General features: G+C 50.0%; 1 protein-coding gene across 2 annotated transcripts in view; it reads right to left on the reverse strand.

Annotated features, from left to right (window-relative positions):
* Window positions 1-21,520, reverse strand: part of LOC146861338 (mitogen-activated protein kinase kinase kinase 5-like) — an 802,557-nt gene that overhangs the window by 30,642 nt on the left and 750,395 nt on the right. For both annotated transcript variants that reach the window (XM_085645620.1, XM_085645619.1), the window contains exon 28: window positions 6,987-7,063. In XM_085645620.1, coding sequence (XP_085501746.1) covers window positions 6,987-7,063 — 77 coding nt within the window. The remainder of the gene's footprint in view (window positions 1-6,986; window positions 7,064-21,520) is intronic.

The following is a 21,520-nucleotide window of genomic DNA, read 5'->3' on the forward strand; positions in this document are numbered from 1 at the left end:
AAAAGGGAGGAGCGAAGAACCTCCCTGCCGAAAGCCAAGAGGCAGAGGGAAAAGAGGGGCAGAGTCCCCCAAAGGAGAGCGCCACCCCCATCGTAAGGACGGCAGAGCAGAGAGGCGCCGCACGGCAGAAGACAAGACAGGAATGGCACAGAGCCAAGAGGCGCAGGCGTGTGAAGGAGGCACAGGTGCGCCAGACCCCAGCAGATAAGAAGAAAAGGCATCGGAGACACACCACGGCCCCCTGAGAAGGAACACAACCCTCAGTGATGCACAACTGGCCCTAGCCGCAAAGGCGCACAAAACAACGGAGCACAAGGTGAAGTCGAAGGAAGAGAGCTCGAGTTAAGGCCCCAGAAAGAGCCAACCCAGCGGCAGAACCCTGGAGGAACTGGGGCAGCAGCCCAAGGGGAACGACCCGGTATTGAGCCCCAGAAGGTGGCGCCAGCCTCGCCAACGCAAGCCGAGACTAACCCGACACAGCAAGAACCGAGGCGGAACCACAGGCACTACTCCACCAAGGGAAGGCCGAAGGCCACCCAAGAGCCTGAAACCGAGAATGAAAAAGAAGAAAGGCCGCCCCAGGCAGCTTACAGGGTCACCAGGGAACGCAAGGAACCCAAGAAGGCAGCCACAGCCGCCGGACTAAAAAGAGGACTACACAATAGTCAACCAGTACCCCACCTGGGGTATGACATCCCCCAATAAAACCAGGGGAGACACCTCTTAGGGGCAAAACCGCGCAGCAGAGGAAGAACGAAAAGGGGGGCCTGTAGACATAACCACAGGCGGCTTACCAAGCAGCCAAAAGAATACGTACCAAGAAGGTGAAGGGCTGAACCAGCAGCCAAAGGCACAACGAGGGCAATAGCAAGACCTCGAAGGCGCACTCCAACCTAAACCCATACACACCAGCGGCCCCGAGGAGCCACAAGAACCTCAGGAGGCAGAAAACCACAGGGCTGAAGGGCTGTGCCAGGAACCAAAGTGCAGAAGGGCCAAAAAAAGGCCACCAAGGCAGACTTCAACCAAAACCAGGCGCAACGAAAGAGACCTCCAACGGAGCAATGGAAAAAACGCCTCCCAAAGAACACACAAGAACTGACCACCAAGGCTCATGGAGGAGGACGGAGTCCCGCAAGGAGCTGCTGAATGGCAGAATCTGCGTGAGTGTTAAACAGAAGGACTCCGTCAAAAGGCAAATCAACCAAGCGCTCCCAGATATTTTCTGGGAAGACACCATCCCGCAACCAGGCATGGCGGCGGAGGGCAACCGAACATGCCATAGCACGGGTGACAGAGTCCGCGACATCCAGAGCTGATCTCAGAATAAACTACGCCAACTTGCGACCATCGAGCACATGGCACCGCAAGTCCGCCACATCGCCGTCCCCGGAGGTGCGGGACAGAAGGGACTCCGAGGAATCCCAGAGGGCAGAGGAAGACCTAGCCAAAACACAGAGCGTGTTGAGCGCATGCAGAGCGGCGCTCGAAGATGCAAAAACATTACGCCCCCAAGAGTCTAACCAACGGGCCTCCCGCGACAGTGGGAGCAACACCGAGGCCAAAGACAGAAAGGCAGATTGAAGAACAGGGCCCTGGGCACAAGGATGGGAAGAAAGGCAAGTAGGCCCATGTGGAGCCGGGTGGTGGCAACGAAGCAGTGGCGGAGGCACCGGATCCCCTGTAGTAGGGTGGCCCCAGGCCCCCAAAAGGGAATCAAGGCGTGATGCTTCAAAAGGAAGCAAAGGCTCCCCCCACCAGAGCCCTGGTGGAGAATCTCCAACAAATGGTCAGGAGGCACCAGCAGGATCGGGTGGCCCATCTCCAAAATCCCAATGGCCGTGGCGATAGCCCGGACAAAGGAGACACTCGCTTCTGAAGGACCGTGCAAGTGCGAGAGCAAGTCTTCTGTGGGTGAAGGCTGCAAGCTGAGCCGCCCGTCCTCTCGCCCCGCCTGAGGAGGGAAAGGCCCGCACAGAAAGGGTGGGAACCCCACCGACTAGTGAGGAACCTGAGGGGCCTCTGGAGAAGATGGGCAAACTGCAGGAGCGGACCAGCGTAAGGGGCGTAACAGTAGTTCCAGGACTCGCAGGGACAGGGTAGAGCTAGCCCCAGAATGCGCCGGAGAGAAGGCCACAATGCGGCACCTGGACTCCAGCGAGGAACAGAGAAGAAGACGGCAACCGTCCGAAGATGCAGGAGCGTCCGGGGAAAAGTCGACGCGCCGACGCCTAGACGGTGCTGGAGAGTCCGCGACGGGGGCCGGGTCAAATCCACCTCCAGAACCACCTGTCGCGCAGGAGGAATGGGCCGGGTTGGCGAAGCAGACAAGGAGCGGCGCCGAAAAGGCACCGGCACGACCCCGGAGGGGCCCACCCCAGGTGGAGAGGGACGTGGGGAGGTGATCTCAGACCCGGCCTCAACCCGCAACACCATCTGGCCCAGGGAAGAAAGCCGCTGGCGCTGAACCGGCGCCAGCTCGGCCTCCAGGAAGGCAACCGCCTATCTAGAGGACTGAGGGGAACCCGGGGGGAGCCCTAAGTCCCGGCGACTCCCTGCGATGCCACGGGGAACCCCATGGGGCTTTGTGGCGAAGCGGGAGCGCCGTGGGTCAAAGAGGGGAACCCCGAAGGGCCGAAACCTGGCGACACCACATCACCCGCTCCTGAAGCCGCACCTGGCGGCACCGGGGATGAATCCACCGGTGACTCCGCAGTTGGCCCCGGAAGTCTCAGGGGGAGGGGTGGGGCACAAGGAGGCCTGCAGAGCTGCAGCGTAGGCCTCCATCTGAGCCCTGGACGCCCCTGCGCCGGGAAACGGCGGATAGAGCGCTGACGTCTCAGGACCCACGTCCCGAGAGGAACCTGAGCGCTCCGCCAACTGAGGACCAGACCCAGGAGGCAGACTAGCAGACTTACCCACCAGCGAGCGACGTCCAGGGAGACGCGGGGGAAGGGCGGCGGCGCAGCCGGAAGCTGTGAGTCTTGGACCCTTCTAGGGACAGACGCGGTGACGAGGCCGACCTGGACAGGCGGGCCGAGGGCAGCTTCATCCGGCACTCCCGCCGGGACTTGGGCTTGAGCTGCTGGCAGGCGTAACAGTCCGTTCGCCCAAACACCGCATGCGAATGGGGTGAGGGTCCGTCGCCGACATCGGACGTGCACACAGCACAGGTTTTGAAGCCCGAAGGCATCGCACACAGTTTCCAGCAAAATGAGGGAAGGCCTGAAAACAGGGGAGCAGAGGTAATCCAGATCCGCGTGGCACGCGGAAAAGAAGAAAACTGATGTCAGCGGGGTGAGGCTTATGTGACCTTGCTGACGTCCTGCCCACGGACGAAGTCAGGGCGGAGGTTCTGTGGTGCAGCCACCGGCGCGCAGGGTTGCTGTGGCAAGAAAAAAGGTTTTCGGATCCAGTCTCACGCCTGGGGATAATTCTACATTAAGGAATATGTGGAACAACATGTGGTGGAGCTCAACCCAAAGATGATGTCAAACCTCTGCAAGTATGAATCACTGTGCAAGGATCTCAGTCTGGTGTTAGCTCTGTACCTGGCCTCTTCTATTAGTATTTGCGCTTGATGCCTTCTGCACATCAAAAAAGGCTTAAACTGAGTCATAGCTTGGTGTCTGCGTTGGTGCAGATGGCGGTGCTACTGGTTGAGACTTGGGTACCGTTGTGGTCCCAGGCAGGGATGGGGCATTCCTTGAGGCACACATCTGAGGTCGACTGGCACCAGGGAAGCAGCTGCCAGTGGTACTCCAGTCAGAAGCCCCATCAGATCCATGTGGCCAGCAGGTGCACCAGAGGGAACCACTGCACTGTGAAACAGCACCATCATGGCTCACGTAAATGCAAGACACTAAGCCGTTCACCAACTCTGGCTCAGGCAGAGACCCTTGAAGTAGGGAGCGACCTCTGGAGCAAGAATAGTGTGCAAGTGTGGTGTTGTGCTGCCTGCTCCTCTGCTTGACTGTGTACTATTTGAAAGAGGGCAACGAACAGAACTTCAACGCAGGCCTGGAGTGCGAGCAGCACGAAGCCTGGTGCCCATCAAGCATACAATATTAAACTTTGGGCCAGATGCATCAAAGGGTTTTGCACATTCTGTGTCTATGGGAAAATGTATTCATGCATATGGCCCCAAGTCCCTTGCTCATGAATGGCGTGTGAACGCATGAGGCTGCAGTGTTCTCACAACTTGGAGTAGTGCTTAGTACCCCCCTCAATCAGACATCATGGCTAATGGGGGTGCATGACATGAGTGGCAGGACTTGCAGTTCCTTTTATTTTTGTAAAGAGGTGACATGCCCCTACTACTACAAAAATAGGATTTTCTGTTAGAAATTCCGCAGAAGCAGTTAGGAATCCACATGAAGTGACGCACAAAAATGGAAATTGACGTATGGGCGCTGGGGTGGCGCTATATGGCCTCAGTGGTGTCATGACTGAGCAGTAACAGACATCAAGAAAGAGCCGACGCCACCTACCACTTCAGGAGAGCTATGGCAAAATGTCTGGTTCCAATCTGGCGCCTGGGAGTATTCAAAAGGTGAGGACTATGCAGGTGGAAATATCTAGCTGACATAAGCAGAGCAAGATACACACAAACCTCTCCTTCTCCCGCAGCAAAAACGTCCTTTAAGAACAGCACCAACAGTGGCTGCTGCTTCTTTGGGCGGTGGAGCGCCGCCCCCCTTACTTTATGTGCCACAGCGCCACCCGCATTGGTAATTTATCAGTATGGCTGGTACATTAAACAGGAAAACTTACCTGGTTGGAAGACAGCTGGCGCCGTATTACCAGTGGTGTCTTCCGTAGTTCTGGCGCCATACTCTGACCCTTGTGTTATTCGAGGGTCAAGCAGCCAGGCAGGCATTTCCCATGACACATGCATGCGCCAGACTTCGTGCCTGCTTGAGGGCTTATTACAGTGCAGCCCTGGCCACATATCTATTATCTTTGGGGTCCACCCCCAATATGACGCGGACTAGCGTCTGTGTTTTGCAGCACCACTGGGCGTCATGAGCATCAGCTCGGGCTTGGCTGCATGTTAATTATATTGCCTCCCCACCCTGACTCCACCCTTTCCTAAGTCGTCACAGGGTGGGGTGTGGATCAGTAAGCATCACAGGTCTACACCACCCTATGACAAGTTAGAGAAGGGTGGGGTTACCTTACAATCCCAGCCCCCACAAGGTCTCAAGTTGTGGCACGTGGCCACTCAAACGCATTTACCGTTGAAGCCCACCATTAAGCGCTGCCACGGCCGGATACCTCCCTGCTTCACCTTGCCCTGCTAGAGCGGCCGACTTTGAAGTTGCAGAATCGGGTTCCAGTCTCGGTAGGGAGGCGTAACAACCTGTGATTTATAATTGGCAAATCACACATCTTTTCATGCCTAAAAATGAATGCGTCCGTCTGTAATGAAACTGGGGCTCATTTAAAGTGCAGAGCATAGTAGAGGTCGTAGCATATTGAAAGACAGTGGCACTGCGAAATGTATGAGACCGCATCATCCGCTTAGAAGTACCACATAAAACCAATCAGTGCATATAACTACATTTAATGGCGTATTGTGTCAATGGCTGCGGCCATTTCCAGGTCAGCTAGAGCAGTTTTACAGTTATAACAGTGAAAACCATGTTTGCTAGTTTGCTGAAACTATTACAAATGTTTTTTTTTCTTCATAACAAATCACTACCCCTTGCAGTGCCAAGGTGCACTCCAAGGACCTCCCTCTCAACACTGTTTACCAGATAGGTCGGAAATGCCATAACTCATTGTTTCACTTTCGTGCCTCATGCGTGCTCTTCATAATACCAGCACTGCATAATATACTAGTGCAATCTGTCACTGATGCTTATGTGTTATTTAGAGTTTGGCAGAGACTTGTGTGTGCCACCAGTGCTGAGATGAGTGCCTCTTTGGTGGTAGCTGGCACTTGCCAGCCTTAGTGTCATTGGCGGTACTAAACCTGCAGATGTAGGCACAACATGGCTTCACAGGAAATACAGTGGGTGTGTAGGCAAATCTACCTGGGTGGCAATATAAAAGGGAACCTGGGCAGATCTTGTTTTGAGTAAGTGCTGCTCTTTTGAATGACACGGTGTATATGAGAGCAGAGCTCTTGTGATGCTCACACCCACAGAGAGAGTGACACCTGTTTTGTGCACAGGTGTCTGTCTTAATGGAGGCAGTGCTTAATTTATACCACTGGAGCCAAAAATGACCAAGAGAGAAAAACAGAGGAGAAGGAAGGCGGAAGAGAAAGTCAGGAGAATCACTATGAAGCCACCAATATGCAGGTTTGCTAGAGGCAAGGTACTTTTGCGATTGCTCATCTGTTTGTCTACCAGGGCCTAGATATATTGTTTGTGAACATTAATGTGCTTTCTTTAGGAGTGCGTGTGTGTGTTTGTAGGTTTCAGTGTTTGAAAACGTAGCTACTTTTTGTTCGAAGAGCATGAGGTTCAAACGCAAAGATGTCACTTGGTGTAGTGAGATTACTGAGCCCAAGAAAAGTTTGTTGAAGAGTAAGAATTATCCCTGGGTGAAGTGGAAGTTGTTCGCTGGACTTGCTCACTTAGTGAAATTTAGGCCAGGGGCTATGCCCTACCACTTTCAAATTTCACCAGCCGCCACTGAGCACCAATAGCAATGGGGCAATCGTTCATCGGACAGAAAAGTAACAGCAAAACGGCAGCAGTGAAAACCACACACAAAGGTACAGTAAGAGACACATGCACTCCAAACAGCAAAAGCTTCCCTCGCACACAAGAGAAGTACAGCAAAGGCAACAGCGCAGACCACAGCAGTGCAAGATTTTCTTAAACAGCCAGATGGACACCGAGTTAATGACATTTGTTGAAATGCTTGTGTGAAGGATTTAGACGCTATCGCTTCCAGCTCTGATCCTTGAATACGTTCTAGTGAGCTGGCAGCAGGTGTGGTCAGAAACTGCATGGGTACCAAGTGAGTTTTACCTGATGCCTGTGTACTGCAGATCACTCCGAGTCACACATGTCAACAAATCCTGCAGCGTGAAGCGGTGGGCGAGCATCTGGAAGAAGGAGAGAGGGATATGTTAGCATGTCTCTTGCTCTGGTAAGAGTGAACATAAAGGGAGGTGGGGACGTGCACACACTTTGCGTCTGGCGGGTCCCACATCACACATCTTTGTACACACAAGGACATAGAGAGGAGTGGCAGGTGGAGACAGTAGAGACATGTACTACATGTATGAGCCCCCATAAATTGGAGTTTCTGTGACAGGTTTACAGAGAACTTAGATCATCTTTACAGACCTGCTGTGCAATAACAGCCGACACAACCATTTGTAAGGAGTACTCTGAGTAGGATAATTCACAAACCATCATTCCAGGTAGGGCTACTGGCCCCATCCCTACTGACCAATCTGCATCCACTGCTGCCTTCACACACAACCCAAAGGGAGCCTCCCTGTACTAGTAATAACACCCCCTGCCACAAACAATTCCAATGTTAGGGAGCCAATGAAACACAGAAGTTCCGGTCATTCAAAGCAATTCTCTATATTTAGCCTCTTCGAAACACTGGCAATCTACAATTCAGATGATCACTCCATCCTTTGTTCCACTTCCTTCACGTTTCACTTACCAAGACCAAACAATCTGCTCCTTAACCACAACCTCATGGTATTTCCCCACACTCTACAACTGGAAAACACCTAGGCAGGGAGACTCTGCATCTTGAAGCTCCTGTCTGATGATTCACATTTTAGCCTCCTTTAGCCTCTTCTGTTCACTCTCTCCATCCTAACAAAATTAAATATATTGTTCTCCTGCTCTCTCGTGGTGCCCATGTTTGCCCATCTTCTCCTCTGCTGCTACTCATAGTCTTGGTATACTTTCGTATTCTACTTGTCTACCTATGTTTTAGTCCTTTTCTGCCATACGAAATGATGTTGCTTCTGCCCTCTCTCCACTTTCTAAGTAACCAAGACCCTGATTTACATGTCTTCGAGTATTGCTCCGCTCTCCTCATTTCCCAAACTATACACTGTATTATCTCCAATCTGTCTTCAATTCTATTATTCCTCTCATTGAGCTCCTACCATCGAGCCATGCCACTCCTTTAACTCGTCTCCATTGGCTTCCACTTGCTATTTCCACAGATTCCACTACCTCTCTCCCGCCTTCAAGTGTCTCATAGTCTTGCCCCTGAACTTCTCTCCTCTTGCTGTCAAACTCTGGAGATAAAGTAAGCTTATCGTGGCTATTAAAAGAATTTTCTCATATCGACCAATGGACAACCATGGACCACAGCAGAAAAAAACTAATAGCACACCTACACAGCTGCCAAGTTTTCAGTTTGCATATGTGTGACATGTCCAGTTATCAGGTTTGCTTATGTGTGACATATTAAGGACATACGAGTGACACTTAGAGTGACAATTGATCATGAATGGAATAAAGCAGTTATAACCATGAAAATAAAACACACACATATCAGAAAACACCCCCTTTGAGCAAAAAAGTTCAGATATTGCCTTAAAACAATCAAGAAAGTAAAGTGATCTCATATAGAAAGCAGGGACTACAGAAGGTTTCAGTTATCCAAGGCACAGGATTGCTTGCCAGCTATGCCAAGGCTTGCCCCTATGCAACAGAACACAAATACACATGCGCAAATACAAAAACACACTTAAAAGTTCAAATATTGCATGCTGTTCCGTTTAGTTTACTTTTGCAAAATGCAGGTCTTGTAAACAAATCTTTTTCAACAACACCACTCTAATCTGACACATTAATGGTGCAAAATGAAGCAAACCAAGACAAACTCCAAATCACTACTCTGGACTGAGCCAAACATTTCACAATAACAGGATAAGGCAAGCTGGAATCAGTCCGGAACCTGCGATCTTCTGATTATGAACTACTTTTAATTTAGCAAGCTGCCTTACTATAGATGGATATCGTGTCATTAAGTACAATCGCCAAAGATCTCACTTGGGTGACTGGAATTAAAGAATCTATCTGAAGCACAGGGATATTGAGATTAAATTGTACAGGCACTCTGGGACCACTTGGGGTAGTGTCTCTCGAAGGGGCGTGGCCTATAATTAGGGCCGTGGCTTAAAATACCTAAGCTAAACATCTGCTTAGCATAGTGTGTCTCCCGAGGTACAAGTTACTTACCTTCGGTAACGATGTATCTGGTAGAGACTATTCTAACCGCAGATTCCTTAACGTAGAATTATCCCCAGGCGTGAGACTGGATCAGGAAAGTTTTGCCACAGCATCTCTGCGCGCCGGAGGGGTAGCACCACGCGACTCCGCCCTGACGCTGTCCGTGGGCGTGACGTCAGCGAGGTCACATAAGTCCCACCCCGGCGCGCTGACATCAGTTTTCTTCGGAGAACTTTTCCGCGCCAAGACGCGGAGCCATCACCAACAAAACAGAGTATGGGAACAGTGTGCAAAAAGAGCAGTGAAGCAGAAAGGAAAGAAGCGAATGGTGAGGAACAGCACTAGCAGGGACTGTGCCAAGCACTGCGGCACTGAAAGTCACCAAAGAAAAAGAGCAAAGCACCCACTGAGAAGCAACCCTACAAGCGAAGGCGACATCCTCCTTGGAGGCAGAAAAACATGTGAAAAATTTTGTGGTAGACGACAGAAAACCTGCAACCCCAATCTATAAAAGTGAAGGGCAACAAGGCCGGAACAGATGAATAACGACAACCCACCCCAAGACAACACCAGCAAGGAGTGTCACATCCCTGGTAAAGAGCTAAGGGCTGAGGCACAGCCAAGACATCCCAACCCAAAGGATTGCAGAGGAGTCAAAAGGAGAAGATCATGAGTAGGCCTCACACTGGAAGAACCAGGGTGGAGGGAAGCAGAAGTACACATGAACCCACTGTCCAATTACCAGGAAAGAAGGATTGGAACAAATAAACCCAACGAAGCATCCCGCTAGGGAGGAAGTGAAAGAGGGCACCTGCATCAGACAAAGCCACCTGGAGGGAGGAGAGTGCAGAAGACCAAGCAGAAGGGTCCTCGCAGAACGGGGAGGAAGGGCGGGCCGTGAAGGAATCTGCGGCTAGAATCGTCTACCAGATAAATCGTTACTGAAGGTAAGTAACTTTTACATCTGATAGAGACTACTAACTACAGATTCCTTAACGCAGAATAGATACCCTAGCCATACCCAGAGGGGAGGAGGGTCTGCGGGGGAACCTCACCAGCCTGGAAGAACACAGGGCCCCAACAGGGGATGTGTCATGGGGGCAGGAAGAATGGCCCAGCTCCCACCAAGCAGAAGTAAGGGAGGAGAAGGGAAGGCCAGGATACCACAAGCCGACCCAAGGGGCAAAGGGCGCCCGCCAGAAAGCCCAGAGGGACAGACGGCACCAAGCAAGTACCAAGGGAAGAAAAGAACCACCGTAAAATCCAAGGAGAAGAGGTGGAACGGAGGCAGAGCCCGCCTCAGGAGAACACACAGCGAAGGGGACAGCTGAACAGGTATCAGCCCGAGGCAGTGGACAAAACAGGAATGGCCCCACAGCCGATAAGAGCATCCAGGAGAAGGAAGACACTGTTGCACAAAAGTCCAGCAAAGCAAGGGACAGTAGCACATGGGGACACGTAGAGCCCCACGGAGGTGGACCATAACCACCAGGCGTGCGCAGCGGGCAGCTGGTAAATACTATAAAGTAGTGTGCCCGGAAAAAGCAGAGCGCAAGATGAAGACAGAGGCAAGGAAACCCTAGAACAAGCCCTATAGAAGGACCGTCCCAGTAGCCCCACCCGGCCCACGAAGAAAAGTGGGACCGGCCAGAAGATAAAGAGACACAGGTAGTACAGAAGAGACTGCACTAAGCGGCATACAGCGACGCCAGGAAAAACGCGAGGAAACCGAGAAGGTATCCACACCTCGCCACAGCTTAAGACAGAGCTATACAATAGCAAACAAGTACCCCACCTAAGGTATGACTCGAAAACAAAACAGGTAAACACCTCTTAGGGAAACCCGCAGCAGAGGTCAAGAACATAAAAGACCTGTGGAAAACACCACAGACGGCTTACCAATCAGCCAAACACCTCTTAGGGAAACCCGCGGGAGAGGTCAAGAACCGAAAAGAACTGTGGAAAACACCACAGACGGCTTACCTATCAGCCAAAGCCAAAAAAGACCCAAAGGGTCCAACCTGAGTACCTATACAGCTGCACTAACAGCAAAAATACTCACCACAAAGCTGAAGGGCTGAACCAGTAGCCAAAAGAACAGAGGGGCCAACTGAAGGACCCGAAGGCAATCCAAGCCGCACACCGCACCCAAACAGGCCAGCCGAAACAAGGCCCCAAGGAGAAATGTGGGATAAACGCCTCTCATAAGACACTGGAGGACCGAGAAACCGAAGCTCACGGAGGGGGGAGGGAGACAGAGCCCCGCAAGGAGTCGCTGAATAGCGGAGTCCGCGTGGGTGTGAAAGAACAGAGTCCCATCAAAGGGCAGGTCCACAAGACGCTCCCGAACATTCTCCGGAAAGTCGCCATCCCGCAATCAGGCATGGCGGCGGAGGGCCACAGACCTCGCCATAGCGCGGACGAGAGAATCAGACGTCCAAGGCCGAACAAAGAATGAATGTAGCTAACTCCCGACCAACCCGCACATGGTGCCACAGATCAGCTCGGGCACCCTCTTGGGGGGCGGGAGACAGAAGGGACTCCGCCGAATCCCACAGGTCGGAAGTAGCCCTGGCCAACACACACAGTGTGTTGAGAGCGCGCAGAGCAGCACTAGTGGAGGCGAAAATGATATGCCCCCAGGAGTCCAACCACCTGGCCTCCTGTGACGGCAGGAGCAGCACTGAAGGCAAGGAAGGAAAAGCAGCCCGCAGGACAGGGCCATGGGCAGACGGGTGGGGAAAAAAGGCAGACAGGATCGTGCGGAGCAGGACGGTAGCAGTGAAGGAGCGGTTGAGGCACCAGATTAAACCCCCCCCCCCCCCCCCCGTGGCAGTATGTCCCGAGGCCCCCAGAAGAGAGTTGTGGCGAGACGCTTCAAATGGGAGAAGCGGCTCCCCTCCACCAGGGACCTGGTGGAGAACCTCCAATAAGTGGTCCGTAGGGAGTGGAGCAACCGGGTTGCCCATCTGCAAAATGCCAGTGGCCGTGGAAATTGCCCGGATAAAGGCCACACTCGCCTCCGTAGGGCGTAGTGGGGGAGAGAGCAATTCTTTCGTGGGCGAAGGCTGCAAACTAAGACGCCCATCCCAGTGCCCTGCTGGAGGAAGAAAAGACCAGCCCCTATAGGATAGAAGACCCACGGACGAGTGAGGGACCCGAGGGGTCTCCGGAGAAGGCGGAGAAGCCTGCGGGGCAGACAGCTGCAGGGCGCTAAAGAGTGGGTCTGGGGGCTGTGGACGTGGAGACGGCGTAGAACCCGCCGGGAAGCTGCCGGGGAAAAGGCCATGTTGCGGCACCCGGTCTCCGGTGAAGAGGAGACAAGGAGACGACAGTCCTCTGGATAGGAAGGGACATTCGGAGAAGTCGACAATCCGACGTCGGGGACTCCACCACAGGCACTGGTGAGTCCTCGACCGGCGCCGAAGTGCCCACCAGGGGCGCCGAGTCGACCACCACCACGTGCCTCATCGGAGAGGGTGGCAGGGGCTGAGCCAAAGTGGCCAATGAGCGGCACCAAAAACGCGCCGGCTCGACCCCCGACGAGGCAGCCGCCTGCGCAGAGGACCGAGAGGGGACCAGGGAGGTGCCCCGGGTCCCGGCTTCCACCCGCGGCACCGCCAGGGAAGGAAGTCGTTGACGCCGGAGAGGCGTGGGCTCGGCCTCTGGGAAGACAGCCGCCTGCCCAGAGGACCGAGGGGGACTCAGGGATGAGCTGCGAGTCCCGGGGACCTCCTGCGACACCGCAGGGAACCCTGCGGGGCTTTACGGCGAGGCCGGGACACTGTGGGCCTAAGAGGGGAACCCCAAAGGGCCGCACCTCGATGACACCACACCTCCAAAACCTGAAGCCGAACTCGTCGGCGTCCGCAGAAGGCCCCGCGCACGGCGAGGGATCCACGGACTTTGCAGGAAGCCTGCAAAGCCGTACCGTAGGCTTTCATCTGGGCCCTTGTCGCCCCAACGCCAGGAAACGGCGGATAGGCTGGTGACGGCGCACGTCCAGAGAGGACCCCGCGCCCTTTGCAGAAGGAGGACAGGGCCTCGGTGGCAAGCTGCATGACTTACCAGCATGCGAATGACGCCCGTGGGGCCTCGGCGCAGGACGATGCGGCAGCCGGAAACGGCGCCCCTGGAGCCGTCCGAGGTAGGAGACGGACGCTACAACGAGATCGATCTGGACAAGCGGGCCGACAGCAATTTCATCCGGCGCTTTCGCCGGGACTACGGCTTGAGATGCTGACAAGCCTCGCAGTCCGTAGAATCATGGTGCTCGCCCAAACACCACATACAAATAGTGTGAGGGTCCGTCGCAGAAATCTGACGTGCACAAGAAGCACACGTCTTGAAGCCCGAAGGCATTGCACACTGTTCCCAACTCAAGGTGCTAAAAAGAGGCCTGAAAACAGGCCAAGAAGCACACTCCGGATCTGCGCTGCACGCGTAAAAGAAGGAAACTGACGTCAGCGCGCCGGGGTGGGACTTATGTGACCTCGCCAACATCACGCCCGCGGACAGATTCAGGGCGGAGTTGTGTGGTGCTGCCCCCCCCGGCGTTCAGAGATGCTGCAGCAAAATTTTCCGGATCCAGTCTCATGCCTGGGGATAATTCTACATGGAGGAATGTGCGGCTAGTAGTCTATCAGATTGGTATTTTGCTGCTTCTTTCTGTCTTTGCATCCAGGTATATAATACAGCAAGACCGTAACATACATACAACTAGCATGGACTATTGACTTTGCCAATGGTTGTTAGCTGCATAAGATAAATAATCAACTATGGCTTCGTTGTATGCAATTTGAAAATGCTACAGTTTTGAAATTTGGAGACTATGAAAGACTTACAAGTTTCTTCGAAGTTATCTCAAAGGCAGTGAAGTGCAGCACTGCTTCAGTTAAAAAAAAAAATGTTTTCACCCTGAGGATGTGGGCAAAAAGGAAGAGCCCAATAGCGACCCGTCTCAGCACCAGCTTTTTATAGTGGGCCTCGGCCCGCTTAAAGCCGTGCCGCAGCCAGTTAGTATAGGTTTCTTTTCACATGTGAAGCAGAATCTGTCCCGCATTGAGTGCTACCTAGAGGCCCCACAGATTAATTGTTTGAGAGAAAACAAAAGGTACAAGTATTTAAATTTAGATAGGGCCCAGGGCGTCTCCTAGCACCACTCCTCGACTGGGACCCATGCCATAGTTGCCCAGGTAGAAGCACGCAGCAAGAGCGCTGGCTGCTTCCTTGTTACGCCCCACAGAGTCAGCTGCATGCATTGCCTCAGCGCCCCGCTAGGAGCTTGTTCAATAGCGGTGACTAAGCATTTTAATGCGGTGTTGCGGACACCAGCATTAAACTGCGCTAGTCTAACCTTTGATGCGTGGTACTAGACAGGAATGCATCTACACAAATAATGTGCTAGAAAGGTAACTAATAGGATTTAACAGACCCATTCGTCCTACTGTCCAATACCAACTATCACTAATGAATACATTGGAGCGACAATTGCACGATACCACCTTAACTACAGTTGATCAGAACTGCAGAATTGTAAAAGGTGTCTACACTCTAGTGTGTATTTCAAATGCTGGCAACATAACATATCCTCCTCAAAAAACATTTGCTTAGTTACATCTCAACTCCTCTCACCATGTTACCAGTCTGCACTGTGCATCGGTTGTAACATCTAATTTCTGATTTTTCTAGAGTGCTTTACTGCTAGCACTTTATGAAGTCAATACAATGAAATGGTGTCAACATGGTTCAAGTTGATCCCACACAGCCAGTCTGCGCTGCTGAGAGGCTGTGTCCTGGAGTCGCAATTTTGAATCACCGGAGCAGATGTAGGTTTTTGTCCTTTACAACTGTAATTGGCACATAGAATCAGTACTTTTTGCACTGAAGAGACCGCTGAGAAGAGGGATGGAATGGGAGCTCTGGAAGCTGGAACCAGTGGCTCACCACTTAAATGATCCTTGCATCTTCCATAAAGGCTTCCAAGGCCTGCAATTGGAGGACAGCTGAGACCTCAACAGGCATAGGATACTTCATGCTCCTCAAAGGGGAGGATTGGGGAGTCAGATCTCCTTGTCAATCACTGCAGAGTTTCTGATATTTCCTTCTCAGCGAACTGGTAGGGTTACCCTGTCAGCCTATGTACCTATTAAAGCCTTCTACAGGAAAGAAGAGGGGCCTTAGTAGGGATACAGGACGGATTCAAAGCGATTAGGGATAAGAACCATGCTAAGTACCCAACTTGTCCTTAGGAAATTGCTCATTAGTTGACTCAGCAAATAGATCATTCCCATCAAATGGGAAGCCCTTGGATTTTTCCTGAGGCTTGGCAGAGACCTAGGATAACTTGCGCCGAGTCTTGCATCTCTGGTAAATTTCCCCTATTCACCTCGGGCAGTGATACCTTTCCATCTCTGGACAGAGCTCAGACTCTCTTGGGGGTGGAGTACTCCGTTTCAACACAATCCAGGACATCATATATGTGGCAACATCAGGGAAATCAAAAGTAAAAACTGGCACACCGGACCACAAGAAACCCACAAACAGCCAAAAACCAACCCACACCCTGACCCTACCACATTCGCCAATAGGCCAGCCAACCCTGAATCACACTTGAGTGTCTTTCCCCCGCTCACACACATTGCCAGGAAAAATAACTGGCAAAACTTGCATTTAACGGCCTGGAATGTCAGGAAAACCTGCAAGAATTGATGTGCAAACAACACTTCCTGTTCTAACTCTCCATACCCAAGTGAAAGACTTGGAATGATCTGCTAAAGGGTACTCTTAAACCTTTGGTAGTTTAATGGCCGGATTACCAATCCAGTGAATCTACACCTCATTTTTTTAATTTCAACTCTATTTATGGAGGTATATGTAAAGAACAGTCAGTGTTAACTGGTTGCAATCAACAGTTCAAAAAGCAATGCGGATATCAATCACTCTCTCAATGGGCTGCATATAAAACAGTGGTAATGTAACGCATATAACACTGAAACTGATGTTCTGACTGACTCTACCAAACAAAACTATAGGATATCAGCAAATCATAAAATACAAACAAAAGGAACCCATTTTTGTGGTGTCTATCAGCAACATATTAATTTTCTAATAACTATTATAAAGGATACAATAGAAATAAAAAAATTGGCTCTGCCTGGCTGACTGTCACTCTGATTACCCCAAAGCAAGGGTCAGGAAGTCAGGCACGTTTCACGGGCTAGTGTGAACATGCCAAACTAATGCTGGAGCTAAGCCCTATCTTGTTCCTTCCCTGGCCTGCCCATCTTCGGGCCCTCCTGGTAACACCCATAATGATGCACTGCAACAGTCACTTTGTAAGGTAGCTTTGGGCGCTGAGTTTTAGCTGTGTACTGCCCAGGCTTACCAGTTAATCTCGGAGGGCTCAAGTGAGGTCTAGGAGTCTGTCAGTGCTGGAGGGTGGGACAGGTCTTCAGCATGTGACCTGGTGTCATCAGAATCAAAGCTCTGATGACTCTGACATTGGGTCACATGCCGTAAACAGATACACTGCACATGCTTTAGTTGTGCATGCACAGTATCTGTTGACTTTCACTTTCTCCATTGTCCGCGAGTTGAAGACTGGTCAGGCTACCCAGGTAAGTTGGCCCTCTGGTCCAGACAGCCTTTCCCATGGGTTCCAGCCTCCTTAAAGCCTTTCACTAATTGACTGTTTCCTACACATAATCTCCATTCTCAATGTTTGTGGACGCCAGCTTTCATTTGAAAGTACATTGCTACGTTATGTTTTCAGTTTCTATTCCCATTACCCTAAATAATGGCAGAAGTGCATAGTTTTGAATGATATGAGGCTTATCCTCAGCTCAAAAGGCACATCAATGCCAGGACAATGGCAGTTCTTACTATGACCAAAATGATTCAGGTATCCCAGTAATTGGTCAAAATAATTTGGATTGCAGCTTCTCCAAAAAACAGGAAACAAATTAAAAAAACGCGAAGGTTTGAGTTCTGCGATTGTCTAAAATTGCTGATGTAAACCACAGGAATTGTCTTTTAACCGAATTGGAACTACTGATGAAAATATGGCTAAAGAAATTATGATTAATGATGCTGTAGCCACATATTCTGCAACATTAACTTCAAGTAGTTGTCAAATTGTATGTAGTTAACGCTTTTCAGTATCTTAAGGTGTAGTCTATTTTACCACTTGCTTAATTGTTTTCCGTAATGCTAAGACCACTGACAAACCCTATGTGGAATAAAATACTTATTGAACAACTTTCAGCATTGGGGTAACAAAGCTGATCATACATACACACACAGTCTTTAGACTGTGAGGTTAATACATGGTTTTAAGAGAAATTACTCAAGCTAAAGAGTGTGCCTCTCCAGTAAGACCTTGGCCACCTATACTCCTCAGCACCTTTGTAGCCCGTCCCTGCCATGAGCTCAGGAAAGCCAGGTTTTGTACAGGGAATGGTCTAATGGCGTGGTTTATTTCCCCTGAACTTAAACCTACACTAAGTATGCTCAGAAAGCATACTCTAATCCATCTCAGGGCTTAGGTGGCCTTGTATGGTGTTGCTCGGATATGAATTTACCTTAAATAAATGAAAAGGCAAAAGGCATTTGGCAGGACAGAAGCAAGTTGGTTTAATAAAACGGTGCGTCCAGAAGAGTGTCTTCTCAAAGTCTCTCGGCGTACAAAGTTTTGACCGTCATTATGTACAGTTCATGAGGTACAATAAACAATTTCGACATTCGAGAAAACCATCTCAGTCATAAATTAACAAGAGCGGGCATCTGATAAGGACACAGATGGATCTCGACCTCAGGGAGAGTCAGTGTGTATGTGTCCAGATGTCCGGCATGAGGAGCATGTGATCACTATGTGTGGTGTTCATGTCATGTTCTGATTGGCTGAGTGTTTCTATCTACATGTGGTATTTAGCTTGTTAGTATTTTTGGGGAAAGCAAGCCTTTGGGAAAATGTATTTTATTGGGGTCAATTGCCTCAGACATGCTTGTGATGCAACTATCTGTGAGATCGATCAGGGTTTTCCCTGGGCAAACATTTGTCTTTGAGTTAAGGGAGACCCTACCTGTGACCTGGTATTTGATAGGTGTAGGTTGTAGGACCTGCCTAACCACGTATCTCTGACTCAGGGTTGATGGGAAGGTCACCTTGGGGGAATCAGACAGCAATGTGGTGAGTTCATCAGAACTCCTGAAAATAATATGGCAGTTACTGGTATAATCTTTTTCGACATTCTTAACATTGTGTATACAGTGGTCATAGAATACATTGATATTGTCCTTACTGGTATGGACACGGTTATGCTTGCATAGGTCATAACGTACATCAACATTGTTCTCATTGGTAACAACATTGTCATTTGCTCATGGATCATGGCATACATTGACATTGTTACTGCCTGTGTCGAAACTGCTATGGGTGTGCAGGTAATGGCATATCAACATTGCATACATGGGTACAGACATGGTTATGTGGGCACAGGTTATGGCATACGTTGACATTGAAATCTTTGGTATTGCCGTGGTCAATTAATACCATGATATGTGCAGGCCCGACATCGTATTCACCCATTACAGCATTCCCCCCTCTAGTTGATTCTTCAACTACTCTATCCTTCTCATATGTCATGACAGTTATTTATTTGAAAGTGTGCGTGCTTGTAGTGTCCGTTCTTTTCCCTAGCTATGTGCATACTAACTAATTTGAGGACTGTTTTTTTTTACAACAGGAAACCCCCCCACTTGTAGGAAACCACATAACTGAAGTAAAATAATGAAAACCAGCATTAGTGACTTAAATAGTTTGGGCACCCATAAAGGGATCCACATACAGATACAGTCCTGCTACGGGGCACCTCCCTCCTTCATGTGGGCTTGCAGATGATGTAGTTCTTGGATGGCACGAGCAAATGTCCCATTGTCCACGTCATTTCTGAGAATAAAAGTACAACAGGAAGCACCAATCTTGCCACACAAACCACCCTCCATCGCGGTCATCAAGTCTAACACATACCGATGTTGCATCATCATAAGGCAGATGGCACTCAGTTCTTCCTTGATAGCGTTTAGGCGGAGCTCAGTATTATTGAACATCTTCATAATTTTCCACCAGGTGATTTGTAACCAGCAGACGTTTGCTTTTCTTTGCATAGTGAAGAAGGGTATTGACCCTCTGGGGTTTACTTCAGTCTCTGTGAACAGTCTAAATTCTTCTGGAATGTCCTTGTACTGAGCCCAGCCAAAATAATCAGCAGTTCTTCTCCTTCGAGCCTGTGAACTCAGGCAGACCTTCTCCAGGGATGACCAGGGTTGGGGTGTGTATGGTCACCAGGGTACAGAGGCCCGCCACCCGAGGACAAGCTGGGTGTAGGCAAGGCCATCTCATTGGCAGTAATAATCCATCAACGTGGAGATGCCCCATTGCAGGTCCGGTATGTGCATTACCATGTCACTTTCTCATTATTGCCAACTGTATGGTTCCTTTGCCTCTTAAACAAAGAGTACAGTGTAAGTTTCTGTACACTTAGGGGTTGCCCCTTCCCATCCAATCATGTGTACCTCCTGATCTCGGTATGCCAGATTGCGCGGGGTGTCTATGCTGGCATTGGACCTCCTCCCATGAGACTCACCCCCCCCATCCCCCCCCCCACCCCCACGTGATTCAGATGAGCGGCCCTGCACTGGAATTCCATGTCCAGGGTCCATTTGTCATTGGAGAAGATGGCCCCAAAGATGTTAAGGACCGCCCTCGGACCACAGACTGAGGTGGGAGCAGACTTATTTGTGCACTGGTGTAGTGGTCTTTTTACCTCCAGAAACCTCTTTTCTACGAAATCCTGGGGCCAAACAGTGTCCTCCCCTATGTTATCCAATCCTTGGATTGGATGTCATTTGGCTTGGTGAAGAGGTACAGTGCAGTGGGGTTGGCCTCATACCGGGTGATGTTTACTAGTCTCCTACGGGGTTCTACTCTATTGGATTGGATCTTTGCCCTGATCCTTCATTTGTACAGGTGGATGAGGCACTTGGCTTTTTCGGGGGCTTTCTCCTGTAATAAGCAAAGCCTGTCTGCACCTACAGCATGAGGTATCCGTGAACAGATATAACAGGACTGGTTCGTAGTTTGTGCGCCAACGTTGGTCATGAGTTGATACCAGGTGTTGTGTAGGAGTGCCCTGTGTAGTGCATGAGGAAGAAAATAAGTTACTTACTAGTAACTATGGTTATCCAGTATTGGTATCTTTCATAGGTTCACGTTTGAATAATTCCCTGTTGTCGAGATGAGAGTCTCACTGTAACAATCAAGCAGTATTTACTTAATGCCATAGGCTACAATGGCCCTGAGTCATGTTTTAAATAGTCTATTTCTGCCCTTTTGTTAAAAAAGACCAAATGCTGAAGAGTAACCAATCAGCTGCTAGCGCCCCCTCGAACTCTCCCAGCAGAGGCAGTTTCCCTCCGATCTAACAAGCACAAGTGAGTATCTCATGAAAAAAAGAGAAAAAAACTCTACGGGGAGGAGGGTGGGTTGCATGTGAACCTATTAAAGATACCAATACTGGTTAAACCTTAGTTACAGGTAAGTAACTTATTTTCTTATCCAGGTCCGGTATTGGGGTATCTTTCATAGATTCACATGCTTAAATTCAAAGTAGCAAACAGTAATATCACAGATCATCTTCTCTTGGTGGGAGACATCTAAAGTATACGGACCATAAAATTTGTAGTTATACGCCAGATATACTTCATGATGTCTATGTCTTATTTATTCCTTTTCTCCCCCCCCCCCCTTTTTTAAAAAAAAAATATTGTTTTTACAATAAGTGTTGCCTAGAAGGCCGGAATAAATCAAATGAACACAACATATTCCCAAAGAATGTGAAGTTCTCTCTCCTATAATTGCATTTATCATCAATGAAGTAGCAACGAGAGGTGAGAAAAACACAGAATAACGTAACTCAAACCATACATTTATATCTTACATAATCATGATGTTGTAAGTATATGCAATCAACATAAGAACAAAAAGCTCTTTCTAACAGTTCGAAAGAGGCTTACCTTAAAGGGAAGAGGTGACAAAGCACTGCCTGGCCCACAGCTGCGTCTGCACTTTGTGCGGAATCCAGGAAGTAGTGCTGCATGAGGGCTCCTCCAGGTTGCAGCACAACAAATCTTTTCCAGTGTCACTCCAGCAAAAAGCACAGCTGATGTAGCTACTGATCTGGTGGAGTGGGCTTTAGTCCTATTCTCCAAAGGCTTGTTAGCCTTGACGTGACGAAACTGTATTGCCGCCAGAATCCATCTTGCGACAGTAGCCTTCATTATCGCAGTTC

Source organism: Triturus cristatus, chromosome 3_1, assembly GCF_964204655.1.
Source record: "Triturus cristatus chromosome 3_1, aTriCri1.1, whole genome shotgun sequence".
NCBI lineage: Eukaryota > Metazoa > Chordata > Amphibia > Caudata > Salamandridae > Triturus > Triturus cristatus.